This window comes from Temnothorax americanus, unplaced genomic scaffold, assembly GCF_048541705.1.
Source record: "Temnothorax americanus isolate GAGA-0224 unplaced genomic scaffold, ASM4854170v1 Scaffold24, whole genome shotgun sequence".
NCBI lineage: Eukaryota > Metazoa > Arthropoda > Insecta > Hymenoptera > Formicidae > Temnothorax > Temnothorax americanus.
The window spans coordinates 166,096-181,220 of NW_027509381.1; the positions used below are offsets into that span (position 1 = coordinate 166,096).

At 37.7% G+C, this 15,125-nt stretch overlaps 1 protein-coding gene and 1 pseudogene across 5 annotated transcripts in view; one reads left to right on the forward strand and one right to left on the reverse strand.

Annotated features, from left to right (window-relative positions):
* The window catches only part of LOC143898848 (uncharacterized), a 28,195-nt gene continuing 13,070 nt past the window's right edge, over positions 1-15,125 (forward strand). For 2 of the 4 annotated variants that reach the window (XM_077408631.1, XM_077408633.1), the window contains exons 1-6: positions 2-984; positions 2,326-2,473; positions 3,192-3,323; positions 4,341-4,424; positions 4,684-4,911; positions 5,991-6,194. In XM_077408631.1, coding sequence (XP_077264757.1) covers positions 2,453-2,473; positions 3,192-3,323; positions 4,341-4,424; positions 4,684-4,911; positions 5,991-6,194 — 669 coding nt within the window. In that variant the 5' untranslated portion in view covers positions 2-984; positions 2,326-2,452. Of the gene's footprint in view, positions 985-2,325; positions 2,474-3,191; positions 3,324-4,340; positions 4,425-4,683; positions 4,912-5,990; positions 6,195-15,125 lie in introns of all 4 variants that reach the window. The other 2 variants (XM_077408634.1, XM_077408632.1) reach the window with 2 other exon arrangements.
* LOC143898850 (uncharacterized) lies at positions 6,599-13,313 on the reverse strand (annotated as a pseudogene). The gene is made up of 5 exons (XR_013257310.1): positions 12,888-13,313; positions 11,459-11,600; positions 11,049-11,339; positions 10,072-10,322; positions 6,599-6,840 (listed from the first exon to the last, which is right to left on the reverse strand). The product of XR_013257310.1 is annotated as an uncharacterized LOC143898850 (transcript).

A 15,125-nucleotide genomic window follows, 5' to 3' on the forward strand; every position in this document is an offset into this window, starting at 1 on the left:
CAATATTATTCACTTATCTAAACATTATTTTTACGCAAATCAACACTATTTATGTTGCAATGCATAATTATTTTATATTTTTAATTAGCATATAGTAATATATACGCAAGATAATTGGGTAACCATATCTCCAAAAGACAGAAAACTTAAAGTTGACGTCGCTTGCATAATTGTATAAGCTCCGTCCGGTCCGGAAGAATACCTCGGCATTCGATATTCCTCGTTCAGCGTTGTTATCGATGACCTTCCTAAACACTCTCATTAAATGTTATCGGGGTGAGAGTCGGCCACTCAAGGTTTATGGCGTCATTTGTTCATGCGCGCAGCACTGCCGATCACCAGCAAGCAAGGATCGCGATGAAGGGAGCAAACGACGCGCGGGCATTGAGGTGACGCATCGCGACGCCAGGCGGGCAGAGACAGCAGCCTCTGTCGACGCCACGCCGACGCCGACGCGGATGCGGACGCGGACGCGGACGTCGATGCCAACGCCGACGCCGAGGTCGAGCCGAGCGTCGACTACCCCCGTCCGTCAGTCGGAGCGCCGTCGCGGGGAATGCTCCATACGGTGGACGGAGCTGGCGGCAGTGATCGCACGCAGCACGTTCCTTGGGAGTAGATCCACACCCATGTCTCACGGTGACGCGCTGCTACGGAGTGTTGGGAGCGCATGATATAATGTGCGAGATGTATCGCCGTACTTTCCATTCTGCCATCACCGCTTTCTCGTTAATTCCATCGCGTCCGGCACGGGGGTTCCTCGCGTGAATTTCCTCCTTTTTCCCCAATGTATAGATAAATCCTGAATCCGCGAGCGTGCGACGACGGAATTGTGATCTTCGCGTGAATAAATCGCGTGAAACGCGACGCAAGGATGTAGCGGGTGTCGTTAGTGGTCGTTAGTGTCGTTCAGATGTCCACCAAAGTGGCGGTAAAGTACAATAATCACCTATGGAGGATGCATCTACAAAACAAGCAGGACTCGTATGCTAATTGCGTGACATATCCTTTTTCCTTTTTTTTTCTTTTGGTACAAGTATTTTTTTCTCAACTAATCTCAGCTTTATAAAATGAGACTTTTGAACTTTGCAAAATATTTATTATTATTTATTAAACGGTCGACAGATAGCTATGCGTTTGAAGTAAAAGTATTCGTTCGATAAGAATTTTGTTCGCCTAAGTATAAAGATCATTCACGAAGTTCAATATTCAACAACAATAGCTCAACCGCGAGCGATTCTTCCAGCAGTATCCTACCAGTTGTTTGATTTATTCAGAGAACAGCTAGAGAACTGCATCGAATGTCCGAACGTTTGTTTTTTTCCAGAAAGTGTGACGTTGCATGAGATTTTCGCGCGTTCGTATCGTTACATCGCTTCACAGAATCGCCACATTCGCGCGCATTAGAACGCGTCGTTGAGGGATGTTTTTCACGGAATACCGCGCGCGTGTCAAATAAACGCGTATATAGGCGTTTGACGAGGCTGGATTAATTTCGCACCAACATGTGTGTTCGCGTTATAGCTAAGCTCACACAGTCGAGCGATTGATTTTGCAATCTTTACATAAATTACGCAAATCGCGCGAGCACCGCGTGGCTGTCACATAATTATCGCTACATTTCCTGCCTAAAACGTCGATATGGTTTCTTCGACGTTACCACGGTCGCGTAGCTTACTCATTATATATTGTTTTCGAAATAATCATAAAAATATCATAAAAAAAAAATATATATATATATATGCAGGTCCCGAGGTATGTTCCGGGACTGTTTCCGTTTCTTGAGATGTACAGCCCTGTAATATAACGCTGATATATGTAATCAGATTCAAAAAACTGTTCCGAAAAATGCCGTAGGACATCAATTTTTTCCAGGACAGTCCTGGAAACTGCCAAATGTCCCGGAATATACCGATATCAAAAATAAAAGTCCCGGAACATACTTCCAGACCTACATATATATATATATATATATATATATTATATATACTTTAGAAATAAAGAATGCCTTAATTTACAGGAAAAGAAAGTAAGTTTAATAAAAATGCTTTTCTGATATGTAAAATAAAATATCTCTGGTAGAGACTAATAAATTTTGCGGTATAAATCTGCATCGCACGGAATTTCATTGAATACCAAAATACTGACATGATCGAATCATCTCCGAGCGGACAATTCGCGCATCGATATAGGAAGCTCACTTGTACATATGTGTTCATGATGCAATATCGCGATGTCCCGCGTGACGTAATCTCGACGTACTCTTCAAGCGTTTACAATGAGAAAGGAGAAAGGATTGATAGATTCATATTGTTGTCGTGATAGCTGCAGGATCGTAGGAGAAATCCCGCATTTCGGTGAGAAGCGAGCGGAAGGAGACGGCGCTGAAATGACGCAATTTGCTTCCTAACGCCAGATAATCGTCCAGTTTGAAGGTGGACCCGGAGGCGTCATGAATCGAGAAAACGAGGAAGTACGTGTTGGCAACCGCGAGAGCGTCTATTCACCCTCCGCGCTTCTGTCGTTTCTTTTCTTCTTTCTTCTTTCTTTTTGTTTTTTATGATCGATCCAGATTCGTCGTACGAAATTTATTGCAATCATGGAATATCTGAATGTAGAAATAATTAAGAATACTTTCAACAAAAATTTTTGCATTTAATTAAATTTAAAAGACAGTTTGTATCGTGGAATTCACTCTTATAATTATATATTTAAAAAAAAACATTGTTATTCGCGTTTTTTTAAATTTAATTTAAAAAAAACTATGCTTTTTAATGTAATAATTTATGATTCTGTGACAAAAAATACAAAGTCATAATTAACAATTACAGAAATTAATGTTTGGTGTGACGTGTAATAGATGTCAGAGGTCTATTTAAAAATTCAAAATTTGAAATTATCAGTTTTACTTAAGAAATTATCATCTCAAAAATAGGTATATATCTTGGTCATGCTATACGTTTATCTAGATGAAAAGGATCTACTTTTATTAATAAATAACGGAAAAATGCATAGGAGGTCAATAGCATTAATTTAATACGCCACAAAAACCATCCAAGACAAATTTGTTACTTTTATTAGATGTAACATTATTTCCGCCAAATATTAATTTTCGATAAGCGCGCTCTCACGTTTTCCGCTCTGCGCTCGCAAATAACTGACGACCTTGCGCATTAATCTTTCACTATCAGCAGCGACCGGTCCCTCAGACGCTGTGCGGCGCGCTGCAAAAGGAACCGAACTGCAAATGCTTGGTGCTGACGGTCCTTATATACGGCTGTCTCGCGGCAGTAACATGGTGCAGATGCGCTAACGTTACCAAGGTACGACCAATTATGTGTCGCACAACCGATTTCATCCCGTTAGTGATAGACAGACTGAAACATCGAATATATTGTTTTAAATCACGACAATTTTATTAGATTTTGAATAACCTCGCTTATTATCCAAAAATTTTTAAACTTTGAAAATTTTGAAATATTCTTCTACATTATTAAGAGGTCTTAAAAGTCTTTTAAATAATTAAAAATATATCTCCTTTTTCATATTATTATTTAAATTTGTTTTCTGTTTTATTACAGACAAAAATAATTATTTTATTTTTACGAGTTTTGAAACGTTTCAAACGTTTTAAGTTTTAATGCTTCTTAAAAAATGTTAAATGTGTGATTTTTTAGACATGCTTAAAACTTTTAAAATTTGTCAAGGTCTCGCTTAAATTTTCAGCTTCAAATAATTTTCAAAGATAATTTAAATAGTAATTTAAATATTTATACGATTGAATTGTTTAAATTGTTCATCTTTATATGTCATACGCTTAATAATCTTAATACATTTTGAAAATTATACAATTAAAAAATATAAAGATATCACGAAAATGATATAAATTGTTTCGAATATTATTTGGAACTAAACAATTCTGAAAGATATTAAACATCTTTAAAAATTTCTGTATAAAGTTTTGAATTTCTTTTTAACACTTTGGAAACATATTGTAACATTTTACGTTATTATTTAAATCCATCTCCTCTATTTTAAACATATAGACATGATCTTACAATTAGTTTAAAAAAAATGTTTGATATTCAAACGCTTATAAAGAAAAATTTTCTAGATACACAAGACGTTTAAGTATCTTACAATGTATAAAACTTTTAAGATTTTTCAAGACTAGAAAATTTTTGGTCTGGAACAATATTCAAAGCAATTTGAATCTTTATATGATTAAATTGTTAGAAAACTGTCGAAAGAAGGCTTCAACATCCATAATTACATGGCGCACATGTGGCGAATCTTCTTTTGTAATCCTACAAGCGAAAATTCTTTCTCTTATTTCTCAGATTATGGTCAACTACACCAAGTTCCCCATCAGAAGTACGAAGCACGTATCATCGCCCTGTGACGACGGCTATATATATATTCCGGTATGTATACAGAGGGGAGATATGGGGAAATGAAGGAAAAAATAAAAGGAAACGACTCTCCTGCCTCTTCTTTTTGTTACGAATCAACCCTCTATATTGTTCCTCTTTAAAAAAAAAATTACCCGACGAAGAGTAATATTGACTCCCCTCGCTTGGATCTTTTCACCGCTCTGCACGCACGCTTGGATGCACGTCGCGCTTTTTCCTCGGCTTTTCTATCACCATCATCTCGGCCTCTTTCTCTCTCTTTGTCGTACAGGTGGCATTTATGGGGATGCTGTATCTGGTTTATCTGGTGGAGTGCTACCATTCGCCAATCAGGATCGATCTATTACACGCAGAGAGCCAGGATAATGTGCTGTCCAAATTGGCACAGCTAAAGATGGCACAGCCGCGGATATGGTGGAAGGCAGTTTCCTATCACTACGTGCGCAGGAAACGGCAGATTACGCGTTACAGGAACGGGGATAATTATACTACTACGCAGGTGACGCGCCGCATTGCTTATTATCGGACATGCTTTCCTTTTTAATCCTTTTATGCTTTCAGGTGCAGCCCTTTTGAAATATTCGTAAAAATTGTTTAAAAAATAAAAAAAAGTGTTAGGCTGGGAGAAAGTAATCCGAATTTTTACGTAAAAAATATCTATTAATAAAAAAATGGTTACTTTTTTTCTTTTTATTAAACTAATTGCCGTTTGAATCTGTTACTTTCTGCCACCTTTCAGGCAGAAGTTAGATTCCGCGTCGATAAAAGGCCGACTCCTTGATCACGAAGAATTCTTTGATTTATTTCTTGACTTCGGCCTGCATTGATCGAAATAGATAATAATTTGAAAGCACAGCATCTGATGAGCAAGCAGGATGCGGAAGGATTTTCCAGTACAAGTCTGTTTTAAGGTGGTCACGGTAATTGCAGCTGTCTGAAATTGGGCGTTATCGCGCAGAAGACAAACCTAAGTCGGTTTGAAATATATAATGGTCGTTTTCCGAGCAATGTCGCGTCCAAACAGTCCAAACACTATAAGTTAATTGTTGATATAGATCTCAGTGGTGACTGTTTGACGTGGCGGCAAGAGTTTATAGTAAATGACACTTTATCTGACATTTTGTCAAATCGAAATAAACATACATATATGATAGACAGGAAAGCTTGTCTTGCAGTAATTTAAATGTAGGATAGGCAATCTATTGGAAAAAAAGGTTATTAACAAGAATTATTACAGTATGCTGTATCGCCATTTATCCGTGACCCGGATTACTTTTTCCCTAATAACCTAATTAAAGGTTTGGTACAAATTTTGACATATTGATATCTTTCCACATCCGCGTTGATAAAAGCTTATTGAAGCCTTATTGATCCGAATTATATGTAGATGCTAGATTTCTACTTTAAAACAGTAATTCGAGATACTAAAGTTTCAAAAGACCTCGGATAGTCTGATAAAAATCGTAAATGCAAATATTTCGTTGCCTATGCATCGCGAATACATAGCAATTGATGTTACGATAGCAGAAGGGTTAAGGACGCGCTTGATAAACCTCTTTTTACCCCCTCGCTCCACAGGTCTATTACGAGAGGGTGAACACACACTCGGCCACTTCCCACTACTATTACGACTATTGCGGAGTGAAGGACATCAGTAAGGAATTGATACTCGAAGCCAAGATACCGATCACGAAGATCACGCTTACCAAGGGCTTTGCGTTTTCGAACATAAGGTCCGCCACGGAATTCGAGGAGGCACGGTCACGATTTTTCGCTGAACAAGTATGGAAATATGTGTGTGCATGTGTATGTGTGCTGTCGGTTGTTGTTAACCGTCGTTATCATTGTTTCGTATTACACAAACTCGGGCTTGAATCTCTCATGGACGAGCAAAATTTAAATAAGGGAGCGGGGGGAGAGAGAAAGACGTTTTAGACTGCGTTTCGAAAACTTCACTCGCGGGTGCACACCAGCAACGATGCCAACTTGGAAAAAATATTGGAAAGGCGAAATGTGCACAAGAAATTGTTATTTCAAATAATAGCCTTTTTAGTAATCTTTACATTATCTGGGGGGGGGGGTGGGGTAAAGCATACAAAACTATGTAGATTATATCCTTACATGTAAAACAAAGTGTAGGATATTCGATAACGGCAACTGTATGCGTAGCGAGGTGGACAGGAAAACACAAGTATTTCTATAATGCTCTATATAATATATTTGCTCTTGGTACACGTCTGAATGCTATGACACCACAAGCTCTTCTGTTGTCACACACCGACCGCACGTAAGCGTGGCGCCCCGAGGCTCGCGCCACTCGGGAGCTGCCCTCTAGAAGGGCGGGAGCACGTCGCTCGTTCAAAGCCCAGCTTCTCATACTCCCTCCCTTTGTGCGAGCGATCCGTGTTCGTCTAATTTTCTTCTTTATCTGTAACATATCAAAAATTAGTTATCGAGTAAAATTGATCTCTAATTCTGTTCAAACTCTACATTCATTATATTGTCTCTTAGATATGCAAATGCTTCTAAAGGTAAAGGTTTTGTCATAATGTCTGCCAAGTTCTCTTTGGTCTCAATCCATTCGACTTTCACCTTCCCTTGATCAACACACTGCTTGATAAAGTCTCCATGAGTGTCAGCCATATGTTTTCTGTTTCCAGTTTCTTCTCTTTCTTTTAAGTTTTTCTTTATTTCTTCTAAGTTATCATCAAACATTTTAAGTTTGTGACTTCCATCCTTCTTAGTGCAGTTTCCTGATGCTCTGTTATCACACCAGATTGTTGCAGGCAAGAATGTTTTTCCAACAACATATCTGAGCGACTTGTCTAATGAGATTACTTCTTGACAGGCCTCACTCATTGCTAGATACTCTGCTTGACAGGTAGAGAGTGTGACATATGTCTGTTTATGACTTCTCCATGCTATCTCTCTCACATCTCCAAATATTTTGATTATATATCCTCCAGTGGATGCAGAATCAATGCAATCTCTGAAACTAGCGTCTGTCAGCGACTCTAACTCATCTGTTTTACCTTTAAACATCAATCCTCTATTTGCAGTTCCTCTAAGATATCTGAAGACTCTTTTTACATCTTGCCAGTCTTCTTCCGTGGGCTCTAATTGTCTTCTTGCTAAATAGTTTACTGCAAAGGCTATATCAGGTCGTGTAGCATTTGCCAGATACATTAAGCTTCCTATAGCTTCTCTATAAGGTACTCTTTTAGTTTCTTACACATTTTTGTCTTTACATCCTCTTATCACCAGTCTCGCTTTATATCTGGTTGATCCATCTGGTTCTAATTTCCTCTTAAATACCCATCTTAAATCTATTATATTAGGTCGTCTTCCATCTAATTTCTCTAATGGTCTATCGACAAGTTCCCACACTTGATTAGCATACATAGATTCAAATTCCTCTTTGACTGCAATTTTCCAATTATCTCTTTCGTTACTTGTTATAGCTTCTTCATAAGTAACAGGCTCTCTATTTAACGATGCCATAAAGCATTGATGTAGTTCATCTTCATTCTCTATATTCCGTTGAATATTTTTCACAATAATATAATTAGCAAAGCTAACATCTTCTATTTTTCTCCGCACATCAATGTCTCCATTATCTTCTAGTTTTCTTTTAGTTTTACTTCTAGTCATCGGAGCTTCACTTTATTTTCGTGCGTCCTTCTGCTTCTGTTCGTCTAGTTGTGTTGTTTGTTTTCTCGGTCTACCTCTTTTCCTTTTCTCAGGAATTTCTAGTTTTTGTTCTCCCTTTTCCTCATCCTCTACAAATTCTTTCATCCAATTTTTATCTAAGTCTTTTTCTTCTTCTATTTGATTGTTTTGATATACATTTTTATATGTTATCTTTTCATTAAATCTAATGTGTCGGGACTCTATAAATTTTCTTGTGCTTGGATGCCAGAGTATATATCCAGTGTCAGTATATCCTACCAACACACCTCTAATAGCTCTCTTGTCAAATTTCGACGTAGGCTTTGGTACTCTTGCATATCCAATGCATCCAAATCTCTTTATTTGCTCGAAATGACAACTTGTTTCTGATGAGAACTTCTTCAAGGGGATCTCATACTCTATAGTCTTATGTGGAGATCTGTTGTACGCATGTACAGCAGCGTCAACTGCCAACTCTCACATACTCTTTGGTAATCCCGAGTCGAACATATATGTTCTTATTTTCTCTTGCATTGTTCTGTTGAACTTTTCTGCAACTCCATTATGTTTCGGAGTGTACGGTGGTGCATATATGGCTTCTATAGTTTCTCTTTTTAACACTTCTTTAAAAGCACCTCCCGTAAATTCCTTGCCTTGATCTGACTTCACATAGCATAGCTTTTCTTCTTTTCCTAGTAGATTTTTGGCGGATATTAGGTATTTCTCTAGAGCCTCTCCCGATTCATCTTTCGTTTTCAAGGAGTAAGCTTTCGCTAATCTAGAATAATCGTCTATAAAGGTTATTATAAACCTCTTTCGTCCTGGATAAAATGTAAGTTTTATTGGACCCATGATATCCGTATGTATCACTTGTAGTGGTCTCTGTGCTCTATTTCTGTTTTTTTTAAACGGCAATTTTGCCATCTTTGTCATTATACAGACTTCACACTCTAATATGGAGTTATCAAACTTAACTGTCTCTAATCTCTTTTATACTTTTTGTAGCTGTCTTAAATAATTTAACGACGTATGACCTAATCTAACATGCCATAACATCGCCTCATTTATTTTCTCTAATTTCTTTACTTTTTCAATTACTGAGCTTTCACACATTTTTTCTATATTCTCTAATGTTTGTATATCTTCTAACTTAATGACTTGATCGAGTTCAGCATTATTGTGTTCTATATTTTTGTTCACATTTGTGAGCTCTCCTTCATTCTCCCTCCCAATCGCAGAGCCAACATTGTCTCTTTCGTCTAATTCTCCCTCCGAAATTGATAATTCACTGGTCTGAATGTTTGCTTGCGATTGTTCAGGAAACTCACAATGTGGAACAATTTCTGCTCTACATCTATACACAGCACATTCTATACTTTCATTGTCCTCTATATTATTGTTTTTAACCTCAAATTGCATAATTCAATTTGATTTCTCATAAATTCCTTTGAAAACAATTTTATTTGTTATTTTATTGTGAACTTTAAATACTTTATCATCTAAATAAATACTGAACCCTGCATCAGCCAGCTTTCTTAAAGATAGTAAATTTTCGGATACTTTCTTCGTTGCAATTACGTTTGTTAATTTAATTATTTTCTTTTCTTTCTTATTTGTTAACAACTAAAAGATCTCCTTTACCATCTATTGAAATGTCTGCAAGCTCATTTTTATTCGCGCATTTAATAACTCTATTATTACATTTTTCAAAGTTTGATAAAATTATATTCTTATCCACAATGTGATCTGTTGCACCCGAATCTACAATAAAATTGACTAATTCTTTTGAACTATCTCTATCTTCTATTACTTTAGCCATGCATAATTTACCTTCTTTTGATTTTCCTTCAATTGCTGTTTGCGATGGTATAGTTTTCTTGGCTGGTTGTATTTTGGTTACTTTCCCTTTATTATATCTACTTTTTTTGTTCCTCTTTGCGCAAATCTACCCTTTTTCTTTATATTTTTATTAACGGTTTTATTTGTATACCTTTTTCCTCTAAATCTGTTCGTCTGGGCTCCGGCATTAGGACAGCTATCACCCTTGTGTCCTCTAATCTCCTGGCAGTAATAACAGAACCAGGCCTCTGATCCCGCTAGTGGGCAGTCCTTCGCCATGTGACTCAATTTGTTGCATCGATAGCACTTTATTTCTTTGTGCTCTTCTGCGGTAGCCCTCTGCACTCTAACTTCTGGTTTCTCTAGCTTCTCTCTAACTTCACTCTTAGTCTCTGCCTCTAACTGCATCATGAAAGATTTTATTTCATCTACATTCATTTCTTTAAGATTAGTTTGTCTTCTAATTAAATCTACATTCCTCAGTTCCGGCACATTAATTGACACAGCTTGATACAATGCAGATCTCATTTCTTGTTCTGTGAGAGGTACCGCATCTTCGCATGATTCATATTCTCTAATTATTGAATCAAAGCGTTCGCAAAAATCACTTACTTTTTCGTCTTTTCTCATTTTAATTTGATAGAGTTTAGTTCGTACCGATGCATGAGTAACGTTTACTTCACTCTTTTTATAACCTCTTAATTTCTTCAAAATTTCTTTTGGATCTTTCTCATGTAAAATCCTTTTATGATAATTTTCATCTAAATGATTGATTATTATATCTCTAACTAGACTTTTTCTCTTAGCAACTTTTAATTCGGAAAAATTTTCTGGACTATCAAAGTTTGAATCTATTACATCTAATAAATCGTTATTCATTAATTCGGATTTTAAATAATCCATCCAAAGATCAAAGTTGGATTTTTGCGTTAGCTTATATTCTCTTCTAATATGCAACCTTTGACTGTTTAATTCTACCTCTAAAGCACTCTTAATTGTCTCTAAACTTCTATTTTTCTCGACTGAACAGACTGTTTCATCTAATTTTTTCTTTTTAGGCTCTACTTCTGATTCTTTAACCGTTTGTATACCGTTTTCTACTTTACTTTGCGTATTCTGTTTATTTACCTCTAAACGTCTAATCTTTAGTTTCTCTTTCTCTAAATTTACGTGGGCGACTTCTACCATATTTTCCATCATGGAGGTTGCTTGGGTCATAACCTTATCCAACATCTTTAATACCGAGTCCATTTTCTCAACCATCTTTGCTTGTTTCTCGTAAAGCATCTTTGTCCCTATAGGTAGTACAGGACGATTTTCAGCCCATTCTCTATTTACATCTGTTTTCTATTATTTTTGGTTTGCCGCGTTTCGGGATTGCACCCTTTGCTTCAGTCTCCTTCTTGTTCTCTTTTTCTTCTAAACAATTTTTTTTTTTTTTTTTTTTTTTTTTTTTTTTTTTTTTTAAATTACTCTATCTCTGAATACACAAGTATATTATCCTTCTTGATTGTTTTATTTAAAAAAAACTCTCTTACCTTCATCTTTACTCATCGTTTTATTGCTACCTCTTTCTTTCTCTACCACTGTGACCACGCTGCTGTCACTATCGTAGTCAACCAGTGAATCTTGGTTTTCTTCCTCATTCATCGGAAGATTTTTCGTCTTTTCTTCTTCCATCTAAATCGGGATTCAAATATCAATTGAACATTAGCATTCCTCTTTTGACAAGATAAACCAACATTCATATTGATCGATAATAATTTACAATTTCTATCACTAGATCTCTTTCAGCGATAAAAATTTAATGCTTATGAGGCTATATAGAACGCACTGCAATTCACAATAACCCCAAAGCGAGAAAACCACGCGCCTCTGCAGGGCTATCCGCACGCGCACACCACTGTCCGTTGCGATCTCCAGCACTGCTGAAAAGATCTATGGGAGCTCGGGTTGATCACGCACGCGCACGGGGCCCATACAAATTTACGCGGCCTCCCTGTACAGTAATCAAGCTACACCGCACAGCTAGTCATGCTCAATTACCGACCCGATACATGTCGATTTTGAAAATTTATTCCATACACATGCCTGTATATATATATATATATATATATATATATATATATATATACCTTTTTCCTCTAAATCTGTTCGTCTGGGCTCCGGCATTAGGACAGCTATCACCCTTGTGTCCTCTAATCTCCTGGCAGTAATAACAGAACCAGGCCTCTGATCCCGCTAGTGGGCAGTCCTTCGCCATGTGACTCAATTACACATATTACACATTACATATATATATATGTGTGTGTGTTATGGCGTCGCATCGATGCTATGTTTTCCAATCAATCATGCGTCAGCGCGTGCCCGGCAACGCGTCCCTCGCGCCAAAATAATGACTCACTTTTCACGATCGGATTTTCGCGCGCCAAAAAAATGACTCTCGCCGTTCACGATCGGACTTGCACAGGCACATCGCTTTTCCCGCCAGCTTGTTACCAACCGGCATATATCTATCTCTTTCTATCTCACACATCTATCTCTTTATACATCTATCTCTAAAGGTGCAAATTCATGGGACGCTCGTTTCAGCGTATCGCGAAATCACGTGATTTCGCGCTGACGCTAGCGTCAAGCAAAGAAAGCTGGATTTTCTCAGCTTTAGCGTCAAAGCCAAAGCAGCGCGAAGACGCCGAAATTTTGACGCTGTTTTCCTTTTCATGAATTTCAATTGACGCCGGCGTCACGTGTGGTCATGCGACCTTCTTTCCGCTGAAAATGAGCGTCGAGCGTCAGCATGAAAAGGCACCTTAATTCTCTTATTGTCACTGTTGCCTCTATTTCTATCTCTCAAAAAGAAGGCAAAAACATCAATCTCCTTCTAACAGCATTTATCGAACGAACGTTCTTATTTGCTGAGAATTCTCTCGTTTTGCTTGTCAGCAACGAGGAATATTATTTACTTACCCTCTAATCTTCTAGATTCTTCTAAATGCTTTTCGTCTTCTCGATGCCCTTCGCCGGCGTCTCACACACTTCACGTTACACGTTCGACTTTTGATGTTTTCGTGCTTCGTTCTTCACGCAGGGGAATCGTACCCTGGGCCCATAACCTGTAGGATATTCGATAACGGCAACTGTATGCGTAGCGAGGTGGACAGGAAAACACAAGTATTTCTATAATGCTCTATATAATATATTTGCTCTTGGTACACGTCTGAATGCTATGACACCACATTGTCACACACCGACCGCACGTAAGCGTGGCGCCCCGAGGCTCGCGCCACTCGGGAACTGCCCTCTAGAAGGGCGGGAGCACGTCGCTCGTTCAAAGCCCAGCTTCTCATACAAAGTATAGATACAAACACAGAATATTTAATGTACATACACAATTGGAAAGAAAACTTACACTTAAAATCGTAAAAAGATTGCATAACGAATTTTATTTTGACTAATAAACTTGTTAACAATAGCATTTAAATCTAACTTTATTGCCTCTTCCACATGTACGTAGATGTAAAATGCTTAAGGAATTCAACGAATTTTGTGTCGCAGTATTTATAACAATACAAAATTACCTTTTTCAAAAAAGGTAAAAAAATTGCGTGTACTTGGCGCCTTTTTTACCTTTTTTGAAAAAGGTAATTTTGTACTAATATCACGCATTTTGTAGTGTTAAGCAGAGATCGGCAAAAAATATATTAAAAATATAAACTGGTTTGTGTCTCCACAACTTCCAAAAACTTTGCTATTATAAATTTTATTCTAGTATATATATTGAGATTAAATATTAATAATCGTTTTAGAGTCTAATCTTTTTTGTGTGTGAGAAGAACATATTTAATTTAATTATTTTTTAAAATGTTAGAGATTGCTGAATACGAATATAAAATTTACCAAAATTTATTTTGTTGTTATTGCTTTCGTGAATAATAAATATTTCCAGACACTAAGATATAAAATCAACGTCTATCTCATAATATAACGGACTTGATTCAATTAACGATTCCTGTGACTATACGACGTATAGTATATACGTGTAGGGTATATACTGAGGCAAGTTGAAACATGGAGCAGGTTGAGACACCTCCCAGGTAGCACATACACGTTTCAGAAATGTTTTATAAGCGTTTTTCCGAAACGTTTTATAACCGATTTCTAGAAACGTTTCTCATGAGTAAAAATGTCCATCAGAAAAACGTTTGTGCGTGTGCGTGTGCGTGTGCGTGTGCGTGTGCGTGTGCGTGTGCGTGTGCGTGTGCGTGTGCGTGTGCGTGTGCGTGTGCGTGTGCGTGTGCGTGTGCGTGTGCGTGTGCGTGTGCGTGTGCGTGTGCGTGTGCGTGTGCGTGTGCGTGTGCGTGTGCGTGTGCGTGTGCGTGTGCGTGTGCGTGTGCGTGTGCGTGTGCGTGTGCGTGTGTGTGTGTGTGTGTGTGTGTGTGTGTGTGTGTGTGTGTGTGTGTGTGATGGAACGTTTCTTTTCCGATAAAATAACGTTTAAAAAACTATTATAGAAACGTTTTATATTAATAATAAAGACATTTTAGATAAAGACATTTAAAATTCCTATTTTTCACGTCTTTTGAACGTGTTTATGACGTCTTTGAGACATGCGTGAGAATGTTCTAGAAGCTTTATGCATATACCATCTATATGACGTCTATTCTTTTTCGAAGAAATTCCTGAACTGGTGCACATTCGTGCAATAAGTTAAAGTGAAACAATAGTTATTTGTGTAACAAGTGCGGTGAGAATTGGACACGAGTGCGGAGTGGACCCGCACGTGTTAAGCCCCTTGCACAATGCCAGGCAACAGGCAATAGGAACAGGAAATAACCAAAAAATTGTTAATTACAACCTAAAAAATTCGAGTGCTATGATTGGTTGGCAACAGGCAATAAGCACAGAATTTCCAACGTGACGGAAACTCTGTGTCTATTGCCTGTGTTATTATTTATTCTGCATTTATACATGATTTCTTATTTCTATTCCCTGTTCATATTGTCTGTTGCCTAGCATTGTGCAAGGGGCTTAACACACCCTATTTTACAAAGTGCGTGGAAAGTGGCCTATCGCGTGCGCGCCATCTGTGCGACGGATGGCCGATTCCGCACGCGCGAGAGATTTCTCACTCGAAGCCGTGCGAGAATGAGATATTCCCAAAAAACATATTATATATGAAACTAATATGTGCTACCTGGGCTATTG